Genomic DNA, 18,223 nt, shown 5'->3' with positions numbered 1-18,223 from the left:
GACTCCTCATCAGCCTTGCTTTAACTTTCTTAGAATTACACTGCAGTTCAAGACTCTTCCTACCCAAACTCCATTCCCTCTCCTTCACCAGAGGTCAGAGCTATATCATGGGGCAGACAGCTCTCCCATCCTCCAGGCTCCCTTCTCATTTTCTCTCACACTTGTTTTCTATAATAAATCTCCTGAGCACCTAATTCTACCTTGGCATCTGCTTCTTGGAGAACATGAACAAATACCAGGAGCAGTCAGAGAAAACAAATAATAACATGGAATTCTGGAAACTGGCTCGCTGACCAGCTGGTGGACACAAAAGAACGCCGTTCTGAGTGCTGTGTAAGGAGCGAACAGTTCCTGACTCATAATGGTGGTCCAATTGCTGAAGATTTCCAAAGACATGACCTGAAAAATGCCCTGGTAGAGGGGAATATCCTTGCAAATGCAATAATTCAGTTATTTGGAAAATATAGGTATAAAAGAGTACAAAGATAGTGGAGTTGGCTGGTTATTGGTAAGTTCTATTAATGTTTGTCAACAGGATAATGAAAAACCGAGGGCCATTAACAAGCATTTAAAGAGTGAGTATGAGATGTGAGAGCCAGGAACCCTCTAGCAGTTTACAGAGGCCCATATTTCCTGTTTCTAGAAGAATGGGCATAACTGAACAGTAAACAGAAACTGTAAAAGCTAAAGTTGCAGAGCTATGGAGATGTAAAATTTTAGCAAAGGCAAGTCTGTTATGCTAAAGTCAGCACACTAGTTGGGAAAATCGTGAACCCTGAAACATTGGGTTGAGACATTGGAAAAGATGCCCCTGAGAGTGTCAGCTCTGTAGACCTTTGTGAAGTCTCAGAAGTCGCAGAGGTGGTCCATAATTCCCGAGTAACAGCTATCACTACCTCCATGCTGAAAGATGCTGCAAGGCCCCTCCCCCTCAGAGGTAACAGGTAACAGGTGCTCCCTCAAAAACTCCTCCAAACTGTCCTCCCAGCTACTAGGCAAATAACCGAGAGTTAAATTCCAGTATAATCCAGCTGGAGAAGTGATGAGTTCCAGCATAATCCAGCTGGGCAAGGGAAGAAAGAGAATATACACCAAAAATTCTGTAAACACTTGCCAGTATGTATTGGCAGGAGTTAGGGGAGTAATTCTTGTATTAGATTTTGAGAGCGGTTGATCAAAAGAACTGGAATATGACACTGGATAAGCAAGAATTCATCATCTTGGGGGATATTTCCTCCTTAGACAGGGTTTAACAAACTCTCAAGGATCCCAGGAGATTAAATAAATTTACTGCTAGGATGATTCTTAGAGGCCCAAAGAAGCTGCCCTATCTGAAGGTAGAGGAGGGAATAAAGAGGCTGAAGAAAGTAGGACTGCAGGGGTGGATATGGTATATGTGAGGCCAGACATACCCACCAGAGGTTGTTCCTCAGGTGAGTATTCACCAAAGCCATCAGGAATGTGCTGGAGAGGAGGCACAGCATTGCTGAAAGACATCGACAGGGCTGAGAGTAGGTGAGGCAGTCACAGAGCTGGGCTCATTAATGTCATTCTGGGGATGAAGGGCTCTGAAGTAAATGAGCCAGATGGTGGCACTTAACTAGCAGAAACCAAGAGGCTGCAATTACCAGGAAGGTTGGAGGACAGCCAAGGGATTTTGACTCATAGGGATCTGTAGAGATGTTTAATAAAGTGTGATGTCCCTAGGGGCAAAGGAGATGGGCAGCCAATGACAGCCAATAAGGATGTGTGTGTATGTGCGTGTGCCCACGGACGTGTGTGTATGTGTGTGTGTGTACATATACATATACATATACATACATACATATGTGTGTGTGTGTGTGTGTATAAATTTGGAAGTAAATAATTACTTTTATTTTTTTCCAGTTTTATTGAGATGTGATTGGCATATAACATTGTATAAATTTAAGGTGAAGTACTACATAATAATTTGATATATGTATACATTGCTTCTTAACATCTATAATCAGAAGTCAAGATTAGAAGAGCAAGAGACTGTGGGTAGTCACCCTAGTTAAGAGTCATCATCTCTGGCTCAGCTCTCAGACCTGAACTGATTTTCAAATCCAGAACCCACTAGGTGATAAGATGCCTTGCTTCCTAGGAAGAAGGATCCTGTATTACCATGATAAGTATTTTTATAAGCCCCTAGTCCCTCCCCAAAGGGATCTATAGCTCTTTAACCATATGACTGTACACTTGAAAAGAGAAAAAATATTTTGAAGATTAATGGACACAGGGTATAAATTAACATTGATACTCAGATTATCATCATGACCTCCCCTTTGTTAGATTGGAGGCTTAAAGGAGCCAGGTCATAACTGGAGACCTGGCTAATGTCTAGCTCAGGAAGGCACACTGATTTTCTGAACATAACCTAGGGATCATTTCCGCAGTCTCTAAATGTGTAATTGAAATTGTTACACTTGACTGTTGAAATAACCTTCACACTGGACCCTTGGCCTATAGGGTAAGAGCCATATCACAGTGAGAAGGCCAATTCAAAACTTCTGAAACTGCTTCCTATCTCACTCTGATGTGTATAGATTCTAAATTCCGTACTCATGAAACTCTTCTTGATGTAGCATATAATCAGTATTTTGTAGCATCAAGAATAGGTTGGCTGGGAGGTAACATGACCAGCTAGATATTTCAATAACTGGTTAGAGATGCTTTAGACAAGAAATAAGGCAATGGGAGTAAAATAACAGGAGAGACAAAATCAAGCAAGATGTGTACATGTTTTACTTCATAGGACTTTGGCCATTCGGAGTTTAAGAAAAAGGGGTGTTTTAAGGTAGTCGTTATGTTTTTGCCTTTAGACGACTGAGTGGATGATAACACATCCCAAAAGAGAATAAATGCAGGAGGTTGGAAGTTGGTGGGGGAGACAATGAGCTTATTTTTTAATATGTTCTAAGTGCATAATAGGATATGCCAAAACTTGGGTCAGTAATACAATCAAAAGGATTGGGCTAGAAATACACATATGGAAGTAGTCAGCCTGTGGGTGGTAGTTGAAATGGAGAAATGGGTCAGGGTGCTCTAGGAAAGAATGAGGCATGATCAAGAGCAGAGAGATAAACCCTACGGGACATCAATGTTTTAGGAATTAGGTGGGGAAAAAAAGACAAAAAAAAAAAAAACCTAAACAAAACAAACAAACAAACAACAACAACAAAAACCTACATTAGACCAGAATGAAAAGGAACTAGACGAAGTAGGAAAATTTTGTTCAGAAAGTTGAACCATGAGAGAAGAGAATAGTAGTTTAAATAGAACGATAGTGTTAAAAGAGATGTACGTGTGTGTGTGTGTGTGTGTGTGTGTTTTGTTTTAAGTGGGACAGGCTTAAAAAGGTTTGTGTGTTGGTAAGGAAGAACTTGTAAAGAGGGAGAAGTAGGAAACTCAAGAAAGAACAAGTGACCAATGAGAACATAAGAGGGAGTAGCTTGGGTTTATTTTATTTGGCCTGAGTCTCCATTTTCTTCATCCACAATCCTCAGATAATAGGGCAATTGCTCAGGAGTCCAAAAGTCTAACACCTATCTTCAGCCACATGAAGAGGACAACATGAATTGAGCTTCCTGCTTCCAACACATTCCAGCTGTCTTATGGGAAAAAGATCTTGGTGAAATGCAATTTGCATTCAATATGCAAAGAAGAGGACAAGAAAGGACTTGGTTTGATCAGCTAAGGTGTTCTGCTGGTTCGGAGTACTGAAGCTTGGGGTGTCCGGTTCTGGCAGCTGCAAGAATATGTGAGCAGCCATGGGCAGACGCAACATAGCTTTATTCAGGTGTAGCAGGATACAGCAAGGCACAGGCACAGCTCCAGCTCCAGCTCCCCCACCTGCACAGGCAAGGCTGTTCTCATAACAGTGGCTTATGGCCGGATACTATAATCACAATCAATCACAGTGCGCATGCATTCTACAGGTTGTATAGGACGCTGTATCTAAGGTCACCCGGGACGCTATAGCTAAGGTCCTCCGGAAATCTCACGGCTTGCTAGGAGGGAGCCTGACTGCACCCATTTTGTTTGTCAGTCCCTTCATCCAACATAAAGATACTTGCTGGTGGGGCTATCCCTAAATTTGAAACTATTATTGGAGAACCTATAGCCAAATCAATTCCCTGTCCAGTCATCAAAAGTTATTTTTCCCACCTCCTTCACCATGACTGCCACTCTGTCCTAACCCCACCCTCTGAGTTATACAGAACGGAGGAGGATGGACCTTACTGGTTTGGATTCTGAATTTAATAGTCTCCTAATAGCGACTGTTGTGTACAGGTTCAATATGATTTCAAATGCACTTGTTTATGACTTAAGCAAAGTTGTTTTAATCCACTTGTTTATGACAATAATAGACAAAAAAGTTATTTTATTTTTGAAGTAAAGTCGTTTTGACATAAGTAAGGATGTCATCATTGTACATCTGTTGTTACTGATAAGCAATCAGCAGCTCGGCAACTGAGGGGCACCACTGGGGACTTATGGTTAAGAACAAGTAGAGAAGCAACTATGGCAGGGATATTTAGACTAAATATTGAGAGTTTTTGAAGACTATCTGAGAGTTTCTATTTGGGCAAAGTGACTCTTCGCTAATCTAAAGACTCTCCAAAGACCAGTGGGGCACTCTCTCCTGTAACGGTGTGGCATTCCTGACACCGCAGTGATAAACTGCGCAGCTGCCAGGACAAACACATCAGCTCACCTACCAATACAGAAGTCTTCGTTCCCTAGCAACGTGCTATAGCAATTGGGACTTTTATTTTTTCACTGGCAGCTGGAATCAGCTCTAGGTTTGATGCCATCTCTCCTGAACTCCCACTTGGATAAAAAGGTACCGCCGATATTATATTTAGACTTTATTTCTTTACCTCCCCTTGCCTGGAACAATAATGTGATTAATCTGTCATTTGTTTGGAGGTTTTTAGTTTGGGTTTTGTTTTTGTTTTTGTTTTTTGCTTATTAAATGATATTATCCCGTATGTTATTGGCTTGTGAAATTGTAATTCCCAAAGCAAACCTGTGCTAAATAAATTGCTGGCAAAGACAACTCAGTCTCTGAGCATAACGTTTGCTGCTCCTCAAAGTATATGACAAAACTAAACACTGTTTCTCCATGATTCAAAAGAGATTTTCTTCAAAAGAAAAAAAAAGCAAAAATGCCCATTTATTCTGTCAGAAGGTTAAGATCTGTAACTATTGCTCTAAAGTAGAAAGTTCAACAGTCCTTTTAAGTGGGAATTCCTTGAGACGAAGGTTGTGGCAAAATTAGAAACATCTTTCAGGGTAATTTTTATTTTCCTCCTCAGAAAACTGAAGAATCAGTAGCTGTTCTTTCAACCTGGAAGTGATACTGAATCATAGTTTCCAAACCTGAGGGTTCTACGGGACGCATTATGGGTTTTACTTCTCAACTAAAGTTGCTCCACTTATATCTATTATATACTGGTGCTCCATAAATATTTACTCTTTAGAGCACGTTAGTCTAATTTAAAAAAAAAGAGAGAGAGATTTTTGGAAAACACTTGTCTAAATAAGAAAAGTACAAAGCATTTATAAATGTTTAACTTATAGTATAGTAAATAAGATATGTTCGAAATAGGTAATGCATTTTTTATTTCAGAACTATAATCTGTTATTGGAATAAATATTAGAATGTAAGTGTTTGACATGTAAATATATGACATTATTAGAATGTCATAAACAATTTTCTTTTAAATATATCTACCCTATAGCCTAAGTTGTTTTTTTATAGCTTTATATTCTTTTAGTAGCTGCTTTTGAGCTTTGAGGTTTATACTGAGCCCCAAACAAGTTGGTGTGATCTACTTTAGAGTAATTTGTTGCACCTAATTAAGAACCTTTTCTCAACCAGGCACTTGTTGAGTGTCAGGAGAATAAAAATGACTTTGAGAACTTAAGAGTGGCATAGTCTGGAAGGAAAGAATCACCTCAGTCTGTGGTCAGTATTTACACTATATTCTTTAGTAGTAGCACAGAGAGGACATCTACTCAAAAGGGAGTTGGGTGGGTGAGGAAGACAGGTGGAGGCTGATGCCATCTGTATAACTAGCATTGATTGAGTCTCTATTCTGAGTTAGACACATTGCAAGTCTCTAGGTAGACCAAGGAGGACGCAAACATATCTAGCCATTACCTTCTGGAGCCTGCTCTTTAATTGGAAGATGAAGTTAAATAATTAAAATCATACACACACTCACACACACACAGAATTACACGTTCAAATGGATTTTGTGAAGCAAAATAGTGAGAGAATAATAGGAGCAAACTCTTTTAGGGACACTCCAAGAAGTTGGCATTTAGGCTTCAAGAACATGATAGAGGTGCTAATTACCATTATAACTGCAACAGTATTAGAATATATCCATTGATCAAATTAACATGGTGTATACTTTAAATTTACATAATGTTGTATCTCAAACGTACTTTAATTTAAAATATATATGTTTAAAAAATGAGTAGTCAGATGAGTGAGGAGGGAGTAAAAGAGTTCTTGCAAAAAAAAAAAAAAATGCTATCTCCGAATTTACCCAAACCACTTTACAGTAAATGCAGATGATAGAAGAATAAGCTAAAGAGAGGAAAAAATAAAATTAGTAAAAATCCAGTGAGAAAACTATAGGAGATTTATACAGCTTTTAAAAACAATAACAACAACAACAAAATTGTAAGGAAAATAAAAAATTAAAAGAGAATTTACAGATTAAAAAAAAGGTATATATAAACAAATGAGAACATGTAGACCTTATCTAGCTCCTGATTCAGATTGTTAAACAAGAAAATGAGAGAAAATATGAGACAGTTAGATACTTAAATACAGCTAGATATTTGAGCAGACTGAATAGTTTGATAATATTAAATAATTATTTAAAATTATTTTTAGGTATGAAAAAGATATTGTAATTATACCTAGCAAAATTATCCCCAGCTTGCTCCCCAAATTTATAAATAAAATGAAATGAGGTCTGGTAGTTTCTTCAAAATAATCCAGGGAGGAAGAATAGGTGATGACTTAGATGAAAAGAGATTGGCTGGAAGTCAAGAGTTGTTGAAGCTGGATGATGGATACATGAGGGTTTGCGATATTATTGTCTGCTTTGTACATGTTTGAACTTTCTCCTAATACGACATTTTCAAAAAAAAAAAAAAGGAAAAAAACCTGAGAAGACAAATAAGATAATTATATTGTCATAAATATTAAGAAAAAAATGGAAATAAAACTGTTTTCCTACTAGAATTCTTGTCTTAGCCTAAGGCACTGGGATCAGCTCCTAGGTCAGCTCCTCCCTAAATTACTCGGAAAAAGCCCACCAGATGGGGCCGCTCCCAAGTAAGTAGCTGGAGTGCTTTCAAGGCTGAATTTCCATGGGCCAATTCACTTTCCATCCTGGAAGGGAGGATCCAGTTTTCCAAACTTTACTTGCCTAACCCAAAACTATCTGGTCACACCCTGATCTAGCCAATGCCTCTAGACTTTAGGTAGGAAGAACTACCCCGAAGGCTTGTGGAAGCCCTGATTCCTTGGTCTTCCTCCCAAACATCTGATTATGGAGGCTTTGGGTGGAGTCTCATAATTTATTTTTCCAATCAGTTCTTCAGTAAACAAGCTAAGCCCTTGCAGACCACACTGTGAATATAGTACATATACCACGAAATTAAACTGACCTCGGCTCCCTGGGTTCTGAGACTAATGGATCAAACCATTTTTCTAGGGCTAAGAAAACCCCCTGTGAGACCGCAGGATATCAGTGCTGCCATATTATGTGTTAATATTTCTTTTAATAGCTCTGGTTCCTTAGACTGACATGAAAACATCCGTGACCTCTCCAGCCTCATATCTTGTCACTCCCTGCTTCTAACGTTATGCTCCAGCAATTCTCACGTGCTTGCAGTTTCTTCTCTTGCATAGTCCATCACTTGCCTTAGTATTTTGGTTCCTGCTGCTCCTATTCTGAACAGCCAAACCCTTCCTTTCTATCCAGCCCACCAATGTTACAAACTTAACATTCGAATTTAGAACTAAATCCAAGAGAGATCATGTCATTCAATCCTTACAATTGAAATCTACTCTCCCAGTGGGTGACACACCCATGGGCATAAATCAGTTGTAAATACCTCTGTATCTCTTTTCTTTCTTCCATAATAATAACATCATTTAATCCATCACCACTATTGCCCCAGATATGTTTAAAAACTATTTTGTTTATTCAATTGTAACTTATCTGTAAAAATTTTTACTTCCAGTTTTCTCCCAAGTCTCACCTTAAAGGAATAAAGTCTCACCTTAAAAGAAAAAAGACAAAAATCTCTTTTTTTAAAAATATAAATTAGGAGTGATATTAATTACCCAATAATTCGAAGCTCACCTAATAGACAAGATAGGGTATAGAACTGATAAAATTATCACACTGTCAGATAATGGGGGCGGGGGCGGTGCAGGGGAAGAGGAGAAAGAAAAGAACTCTTTTGAGAAACAGGAAGTAGAAGGAGACATTTGCTTATAAAAGGAGAAATCAGGCTAGAAACCCTCAGGTTAAAAGGAGTAAACGGCGGGTATCCTGAACAGTGCTGGCTTTGCCTTCCTCTGAGTGTTCCTGGAAATGGCAAATTCTGATAGCAGCAAAAAGGTGAGTTTAGCTCAAAGAGAATTAATTTTCCCACAGATTCACTTTTCAAAGCCTTTCTGGAGCTCACTTACCGGTTTCCCTTTTGCTACGAATCTTAATTTCTGGATGAAAGAAATCTCCATCTTGGAATCTCCTCCTCTTTGCGGTGGATTATTACTTTTCTTTCACGTGATTGTGGCTCCGTGCACAGTTGAGTGAGAGCAAAAAAGAGAAGTAAAGATTCTTTTTTCCCAGTGCAAAGTAAGAGATTTATTTTGTAGAAAGACATGTTGTAGCTGGGCAAGATAAAAACGATAAAGAAATGGAGAGCTGGGTTAAAAATAAAGTGGAAAAGGATAATGTGGATAAGGTCAGAAAGTGAAGTGACCAATTAGTTTCTTTCCTCCAAGAGTAAGAAGTAACCTACTCCCAGTGGATTTGGTATCAAATGGGTTTCCAGACTAGGCTTGAGTAGTTTTGGACTGGAGAGAAAATATTGATGTTTCGTAGATATTTGCAGGGACTGCTGTACCGGGCTAGTGGACTGAATTGGCCGATATTAAGTGCATGATTACGGGCAAGTCTCGTAGCTGCTTTGAGCCCTGACTTATCTCAAGTAATATTTCCCCAATAACATCAATGTTTTTTTGAAGCTGACTAGTGAATGTGTGTGAAAGTGTTTTGAAAAAGTGGTATACAAATGCAAAATCCCTATATGCAAGCTAGGAATTTGAGAGCAATGGGAAGCCATTAAGATGATTTAAATAGGGAAATGAGGTGGCTGCATCAGATCCCGCTTGGCTGCTGTGGGGAAAAAAGTATTACAATGGGTCTGGAATGGAGTTTTTTCATCCTTGGATTTGAGAGGAAAAGCTAGGTTCGGAAATCTACTCAGGCATGTTATTGAGTGGCATTGGTCATTTCATTTCTGAGACTCAGTTGCCTAATTTGTAAAGTAAGAAAACTAATAAATTACTACAAGTATGCTATGGGTATTAAATGAGAGAAACACAGAAATCACCTGGCACAGTGCGTGTGTACTGTACAAAACGAGTAAGTGTTAGATCATTAAAAGAACTAGGATGCCAAATCTATGCTGGGTACTGTGTCAGTTACTGTCATGTCAATGGTAGAAAAACAAATACATTCACTTCCCTCAGGTCATGGGGCCGAAATAAGGCCATTGTGGCTGGAGCTCAGAAACCTCTCAAGCTGGAGTGGTAGGCAGGGGCCAGACTGTTCAGGAATTTGTGGGCTACTCGAGGGAGTTTTACCTTTAACTCAAGTAGCAATCAGAAGCCACCAAAGTATTTTAAACAAGCAGGACAGCAATCCGAAAAAAGAGTAGAGAATAGATTTTGGAATAACAGGAGAGTTAAGGATAGCATGAACTGTGAATCATGTGATAAAAGATGGGAAGGCAGAAACATATTTCATACAGATTTAGGCAACAAATTATAAGTATTTAATATTTTAGCTGATGAAAAGGAAAGCCGTGAGGGAAATGATTTCTACACACCCAAGATGTACTCTTCCATTTCTTCTATCACCCATTCGTAAATTTATTTTTGTCCATTTCCTTATTGTTTCTCTTATCTAGTAAAGGGTCTACTAATCAATATTAAATTCAAGGAACTCTCAGTAAGTCTTCACTCCTTTCACTTTCTAGTTTCTTATTCATTAGTAGTGATTTGAAAGTAAAAAGTTTAATTGTAAGCATCAAATGAGAATCAGTGATTAATCCTACCTTTTTCAGGATTTCTTTGAGAATCAATTAGATGAAGAAAGTGTGATTCTCACATTGGTTCCAGCTTACGAGGAACCTAATGAAGAACATCAAATGCAACCAAGCGTTTCTTTAGCCTCAGAAGCCAGTCTGAAGACTCCTAGGACTAATGATAAAGGTATGAGGACAAGGAATGCTCAGTTTGCTGCCCCTCCAGCTCTGGGAAACCCAGGAAAAGTATAAATTTTCTTCTCTATCCTTTGACTGCACAATGTCCAGCTTAAATCTCACCTCTGTTAACTGCGGTAAGAGTTTCTCAAACTCCCATACTTCTCATTTGCTAAGCACAATGTACTGCCTTGCTTATAAGACCAAAAACAAACAAACAAACAAACAAACAAACAAAACATGTGGAGGGTTTTAGGCAGAGCATAGTCTCATGGGGCAGCTAGATATTAGTTCAAATTTCCAATCCTTGAGGGTCTTCTCTTCATTTGTGTTAATTCGTACTTTATATACCTCTTATGAAGACTAATTTTCCACACTTTGTAGAGATATAATTGACAAATAACATTGTGTAATTTTAAGGTGTACAGTATGATGATTGGTACATGAGTATATTGTGAAATTACTACCAAAATAAGGTTAATTAACACATTTGTCACCTCACACAGTTACTTTTTGCCTCCTGTGGTAAGAACATTTAAGATTTACTCTTTTAGCAACTTTCAAGCGTATGATATAGTATTAGCTATAGTAACCATGCTGTACATTAGATCCCCAGAGTTTATTCATCTTATAACTGAAAATGTGTTCCTAGAGATAAACATCTCCTCATTTCCCCCTGCCTCCAACTCCTGGCAACTACCAGTTTACTTTTTCTATGAGTTCTGCTTTTTTAGATTCCACATATAAGTGAGATCATAAAGTATTTGGAAGACAAAATAATTTTGAAAAACATCTAGTATTTTGCTTGGTGAGTAATTACTTGATCAAATATCTAACAGTTCTTTATGTCATGACCCTTTGTGTCCTCAGTGCTTCATATAAAGGCATTGAATAAGTATTTTCAGAATGATTTTATTTTCTGGGCCAATAATGAGGACTTCAAGATGAAGTGGATAATGACAGGTTACAGCTAAACAAAATGAATTGAAACAAGGTCTTGTAAAGAAAAAATGAGGCAGGCTGACAGAATGGAAGACCATTGTTGGTTGGGGTACTTTCTTTGATTTCTATAGTCCAAAATCTAGACATTTTGGAGGAGCAATTCAATATAATGTTCTATCCCGGTGATTGTTGACGTCCATAAAAACAATAGGTGCTGTAAGTAGTATAAAAAACATGGAATTTAGAATTTCAAAATGTAAGTTTGATTCCCAAGTTTGCCGTTTTAATGGAGATGTGATCTTGCACAAGTCTTTTAATTCTTGAGTCTATTACTTTATTATTAATAACATGAGGAAAACTATTTGATATGTATATGTGCAAATTGAGTTGTGAGAAATAAGTGAGAACTTTGTAAAATTATAAAGAATCTTACAAATTTTAAATTCCTTTTACTTTGATTTCCTTCTTTTCTCAGTTTATCTGCCTCAAGTGCATGAAAACTTCAAAGCTTGCCCCAAATCAATCCTTCCCTTGCCAACCATTTTGCCTTCAATTAATAAAGTACGTTGGGACACATTGCGGAACTGGTGCCAACAATTTAATTTGAGTACGGATGGTAAGGTGAGTAAGTACATTGGTGAGAATCTGTTGCTCAGAGCAAATATGGTAAGCTTTGTCAAATTTTAATTTTTTTTCCTTTATTAATTCCCTTAGAAAATAGATGTTTATCTGAGGCTCAAGGAACATGCTTACACTGAAGAAAAAGAGGTGACTGAGGAGTATGAAGACAGTATAAAGGTAAGTTCTGACTGAATTGTTCGTCTTCTCCCAATATCAGTCTATATGTTGTACCTCTAAGGCAAGGTTTCTCAACTAATACTACTGAAATTTTGGGCCAATTAATTTCTTTTTGTTTTGGAGGCCGTTCTGTATATTTTAAGATGTTTAGCAGAGTAAATTCCTGTCTTCTACCTAGATGTCTCTCCCCACCCCTCACAATTTTAACAATCAACAATTTTTTCCACTTGAGAACCACTGCTCTAAGGGAACTAATGTCTCTAAATGCTACCTACATTGACCTACTTGGGTCAATGTATAAAGAATGATAAAATTGACACAGAAGTTATCTCAGCAGTAGCGCTTCACTGAATATTCATCATGAATCTCATTTGCAGGATGTTCCTGAAACATCACAGGAAGCCACCTTGCAGTCAAGTTCAAAGAAATGCAAGATGGTAACCAAGAGAACAAGGAATCAGAAAAGTTATAAGATGAGTGAGAGAGAGAAAGGGACCAATACAGTTGAAGTGATAACTTCAGCTCAGGAAGCCATGTTGGCAGCATGGGCAAGAATTGCTGCAAGAGCCGTTCAGCCTAAGACTGTGAATTCATGTTTCATTCCTACTTCTGCAGAGAACTTTCTGCTGCAAACCTCTGGTAAGATCAACCTTAAAGAATGAGTACCATTTCAGAGAAAGAAGGTTAACTTTTATTAGTTCGATACTGAAAGGTAGTAAAAGGAAGAGTGAGTTAAAATATCTGTAGATTAGATACTAGGTCCTTAGAGGGCTTATCTTTTGATTGATAACCTAGTTTTGTCCAGATGGATCTCTGATTTTTTTTTTTTTTAATTCTTTAATGTCACTACATATTTGACCCCTTTTACCCCATCTACCTTCCTCCTCCCCCTCTCCCCTAAGCCAGGTGATTTCTTGTCACTAAGCAGAAGTCCAAGGTGGGAAGAAAGCATAATCTGATAAAGCGATGAGCCACTGCCTGAGATCTTTGCCTTTCTCCCTTTCTCAAGGCCCTTACAGAATCTGAATAAGAGTGTGCATGATAGAATTGAACAACCTTGGTTTAAATCCTTGTCTTACAACTTCCTAGGTATGTGGAATTGGCAAGTTTCTTAGTGTAAGCCCTGATATATCCTGATTTATAAAATGAAGATTATAACTATTCTACTTTATAGAATGATTGTAAGACTCATGAGAAACAACTTGAGTGACACATTAAAAGTAGGCAATAATAATTAAAATGTTTGAGGCCCCTGTCTCTTTAAGAAATCTTGAGAATAACTTAGCCTCACCTTTCTCCAAATCTTCCTCTCTCCTTGATATTTTTGTTTTCATCTCCAGCAAACTCTGTCTCAGGTCAGCAGAGTCACTCTCCTTTTTCGCTTGAGTTCTTTTACTCTCTCCAGCCCATTCCCAAAAGTGTTCTGGATTCTCTTTTATTCGGGGCTGACTTGTATGGTAAGGAATGTTTTTCATTACACAAGGAAGGCAAGCAAAAGGAAGACAGAAACTGAAATTGACCTATTATCTGCTCCCCAAGCTGTACTCCTTTCTGTGAAAATGAATGGGCAGCTTTTGCTAATTTCCAAAAGCACTGTCCAGTCACAAAGCTGTCTCTGAAGGCCTGCTTGCCCAAAGATAAAGCCTCTTTCTAATTTTCATTAATACGCCACACTTAATCATCCTTTTAGTTCCTCTTCATTTAGTTGTTATTAAACACCTACTATGATTTAAGAATGTGCCTAGCTACTGGCTATATAGAGCTAAACACATGTAATCTCTACTCTTGTTTTACAGTCTGGGGATATTTAAGCCCACAGAAACTGCTCCTTTCTCTCAATTTCAGATCCTTAGGACTTACCTTGTTTTCTCTCAAATATCTCATCTCCCCAATTAGATTGCTCCTTAGGTTTTTAAAGAAAGATTCTTTTGCTTTTCTATATTTGAGATAGTGCAATGTAATAGTTATGCAAATGGGCTGCAAATCAAAATATCTGGATCCATGGCTTGGTTCTGGGGAAATTATAATATATAACAACATAAGCTTCAGTTACCTGACTTATAAATAAGAAAAATAAATAGAAGGTAAATAGTAATGTTCTTAATAAATGTATAAATACAGGTAAACTGCTTTTCAATATCTTGGACATAAAGCAAGCATTCCAAAAAGTTCATTGTTATTATCCTTTATGCTACATAATTTGTGAAATTAGATTATAGTAATCTTTTGGTCTACATTTCTTATGCTTCTCATTCAGTTGATGTATCAATAGACTGTAAGAGCAAAGTCAAGAATGACTTGCTGAGAGATTGGATTGGGGCATGGTTATGTGATCTCAGCTGTTTATTTCTGCTTCTCTTTCCCTCCCCAGGTGTCAGGTGGTGTGTGGTCCATGGCAGACCTCTCTTGGCAGACATAAAGGGCTGGGTTCGTCTGCACTTCCATGCAGGTCAGCCCTGGGTGCCTGACACTCCCAAGAAGATGATCTCTCTCTTCCTGTTACCAGCTTGCACTTTCCCATACCCAGACCTAGAAGATAATATGTTATGCCCTGAATGTGTTAAGAGGTAGGTAACACTTACTTATCTGTATGGCACACAGAAAAGTAGATATCTAGATAGGTTTCTGAATAATTTAGTAGGAGAATGCAGAAGGCAAACATACTGTTTTCTTAATTTGCCATATATAGATCAGGCAGAAATAGGAAGGAAAAAGAACCTTGGAGTGGATTAGAACTCAAATAAATGCAGTTGCTTCTTAACAGCCCTGGCAAAGTATCTGACAAGTTAGAATATTAATTGCCTCAATTTTAGAGACCTATTTTAAGGAAAAAAAAGAGTTTTACCATATGTTGGATATTTAGTCTGTGATACAAAAATTAGTAAGACAAAATCCACATGGCATGCTGGAATGGAAATGAGTAAGATGCTGTGAAAATATATGGGTAGTACCTAAATTAAGGTAACTTAGGTACTTCAATGCATGTACGTAGGAAGAGCTTACCAGTTGGAAAGTAATAATTTGGGTATTTTGGTAGTGGAAACAGCCCGTATGAATACATGGAAATGAAAAAACATGACATACTTAGAAATTGCAAGTAGGTCAATATGACTGAAGCTTACATTTACAAGTCTGGGAAGGGGAGAAGGAGACCACCGAAGGTTTTATATCTGTATTAAAGGTCTCATTATCCTGTAGGTCATAATTTCTCAGACACTTTTGAGACATAGACTCCTTTGAGAATATAGTATATCTACATACCTTCTCTCCTGGAAAATATACTTTGGGCATATACATAAGCACTGATTTAAATTTTATATAGACTATAGAATTCCTAAGGTCTATCCATGAGTACAAAATTCAGCTTTTGGTGATGGAATTGGTTGGAGGTGATATCAGATAAGTGTGGAGGGAAACTATATATATTTTTTTATTTTAGGAAGTGAATTGAAATCTTATAATAGAAACTAGGTTGGAGGGTAAGAGATTACTATAATAATTATGGAAAGATAATTTATGACCTTGGCTAATAATTTAAATGTGAATGAGACAAATTTAAGAGATGTAAGAGTAAAAAGAACAGGATACTATCTTATTAGACAGAGGAAAGGTAGAAGTCCAGTTCTGTGATGTTACATGGAACATGCCTGACATGGGTATAGAGTTCCTATCCTAGAGCAGTATGGATTAAAGAGAAACATCTTTGGGAGTCATTGGCATTTAAATTATACATAAGAGTATGTAGGAGTTAGAAGGAACATAGGAAAGGACCCTAAGAAGAATCAGCATATCAATGGCAAGTGAGCAATGGAGACTAAAAAAGTACAGTTAGAGTTTGGGAGATATGTGAGGAAAGGAAGCAATGAGCAGAGTTTCCAAGTAAATGATTGGCGGTGAGATGGCCATGTAAGGTTATGAATAATGCAGTGCTGTTGGAAATGTCAGTTTAGGACACAATTGGCTTTTTTGAGAGTAGGTTGAAAGGATCAGTAGAAGCAGAAATGTGATACTGACAAGTTGAAGTAGAGCATGTGAAGGACTAAGACAGGAATTACTGATAATTTCTACTACCTGAGCAGGAAGGAGGTGATAGCAGTTAGCGGAAATGGTAATGGGAGCTTGGCTCCTCTCCTTCCTTCCTTCCTTCCCTTCCTTCCTTCCTTCCCTTCCTTCCTTCCTTCTTTTCCTCCTTCCTTCCTTCCTTCCTTCCTTCCTTCCTTCCTTCCTTCCTTCCTTCCTTCCTTCTCTTTTTCTTTTTAAATGAGAAAATCATGAGCACGTATGAACAGAAAAGGAATGTGGGGGAAAGGGAAGGGATAGTATAATGAATGATAAAGGAAGTGGAACCTACCAATTGTATACAGAATATGAGGCCTGATATTAAATGGACAATCTTGTTTCTTTGTTTACTACATAAAATCCTTTTACCCACAGTTCTTAGGTAAGAATTCCAAAAGTGGATTTCTTTTTCTTTTTGTTTTATCAGTCATTTTTAAGGGGTTGGTAGGGAATGGTCAGTTTTATTCTGACAGTTTTTCAAAAATTTTTCTAACTTATTTTATAGGAATAAGAGAATAATGGAAAGATTAATTACAATGAGGAAGAAGAAGCAACCTACTTTGAACAAATCTACATCTTTCCTTTTGGATGGGCCATGTCTTAATAAAGAATAAATGGTGCGGATCTCATAGCTAAATTGACTTTTATCCCAATGATTGCTGTGTTCTGTCTTGGCCATCCTCAGTGTTGCCTGAAGCCTTGAGTACAGATGAGAATGTCCGGATTCTGAATTGAGGTTTGCTAAAAAGTGACTGCCACTACAGCTTCAGGTATTTAGTTAATATAGAATATAATTTGGTTTTGTTTTAATATAATTTTTTAGCAGTTTTAGGCTTTCAGAAAAAATTGAGCAGAAAGTAGAGCTCTCAAATACTGCCCCCCATCCCTTAGTTTTCCCTACTATGAACATTTTGCACCAGAGTTGTACATTGAACCTACATTGACCCATCATTATTACTGAAAGCCCATAGTTTACTTTGGGTTTACTCTTTGTGTTTTACATTCAGTGGGTTTTGACAAATATGTAAGGACATATCCACTATTATAGTGTCATACAAAATAGTTTCACTCCCTTAAAAATTCTGTGCCCCACTATTCAACACTCTCTCCCCACAACCCCTGACCACTGATATTTTTTTCTGTATCCATAGCTTTGCCTTTTCCAGAATGTCATACAATTGTCTTTTCAGACTGACTTCTTTCACAGCAATATGCATTTAAGATTTCTCTATGTCTTTTTGTGGCTTGATAGCTCACCTTTTAGCACTGAATATTTCATCATCTGAATGTCCCATAATTTGTTTATCTATTTACTTATTGAAGGCCATCTTGGTTGCTTCCAAGTTTTGGCAGTTATGAATTAAGCTGCTATAAACAGTTGTGTTCAGGTTTTTGTGGACATAACTTTTTGAACTTATTTGGGTAAATCACAAGGAGCACGATTTTTGAATCTTATGTTAAGAGTGTGTTTAGTTTTGTAAGAAACTACCAAACTGTCTTCCAATGTGGCTATACCATTCTGCATTCCTACCAGTGATGAATAAGAGTTCTCCTCACCAGCATAAACTGTTGACAGTGTTCTGAATTTTGTGCTTCTAATAGATATGCAATGATATCTCATTGTTCTTTTAATTGGCAATTCCCTAATGAGATATGATGTGGACAATCTTTTAATATGCTTATTTGTAATCTGTGTATCTTTGGTGAAGTGTCTGTTCTTTTCTTTTGCCCATGTATATTTTGATAAGTGATGTTTAAAGTGATTGATAGAGACGGATTCAGATATTTTTCATTGCCCTTATTTTTATTTTTTGTCTTCCCCTCTTTTCCTTCTGAGTTTAATTGAGCATTTTATGTTCTATCCATTAAT

General features: G+C 37.5%; 1 protein-coding gene across 2 annotated transcripts; it reads left to right on the top strand.

Moving 5' to 3' along the window:
• Nucleotides 1–8,527: 8,527 nt before the first annotated feature.
• On the top strand, nucleotides 8,528–16,982 carry DPPA2 (developmental pluripotency associated 2). Of its 2 annotated transcripts, XM_039856799.1 has the most exons (7): nucleotides 8,528–8,681; nucleotides 10,417–10,564; nucleotides 11,972–12,117; nucleotides 12,211–12,294; nucleotides 12,672–12,933; nucleotides 14,666–14,861; nucleotides 16,859–16,982. In XM_039856799.1, exons 1-7 carry the CDS (start codon nucleotides 8,655–8,657, stop codon nucleotides 16,965–16,967), a joined length of 972 nt encoding a protein of 323 aa, XP_039712733.1. In that variant the 5' UTR covers nucleotides 8,528–8,654; the 3' UTR covers nucleotides 16,968–16,982. The 2 variants fall into 2 exon arrangements, with proteins under 2 accessions (XP_039712733.1, XP_039712734.1); XM_039856800.1 differs by lacking the exons at nucleotides 8,528–8,681; nucleotides 10,417–10,564 and adding an exon at nucleotides 10,593–10,691.
• The last annotated feature ends 1,241 nt before the right edge of the window (nucleotides 16,983–18,223 follow it).

This window comes from Pteropus medius, unplaced genomic scaffold (assembly GCF_902729225.1).
Source record: "Pteropus medius unplaced genomic scaffold, Ma_sr-lr_union100, whole genome shotgun sequence".
Taxonomy (NCBI): domain Eukaryota; kingdom Metazoa; phylum Chordata; class Mammalia; order Chiroptera; family Pteropodidae; genus Pteropus; species Pteropus medius.
The sequence above is the reverse complement of the archived record's forward strand: the minus strand, read 5'-3'. Positions and strand labels throughout refer to the sequence as shown.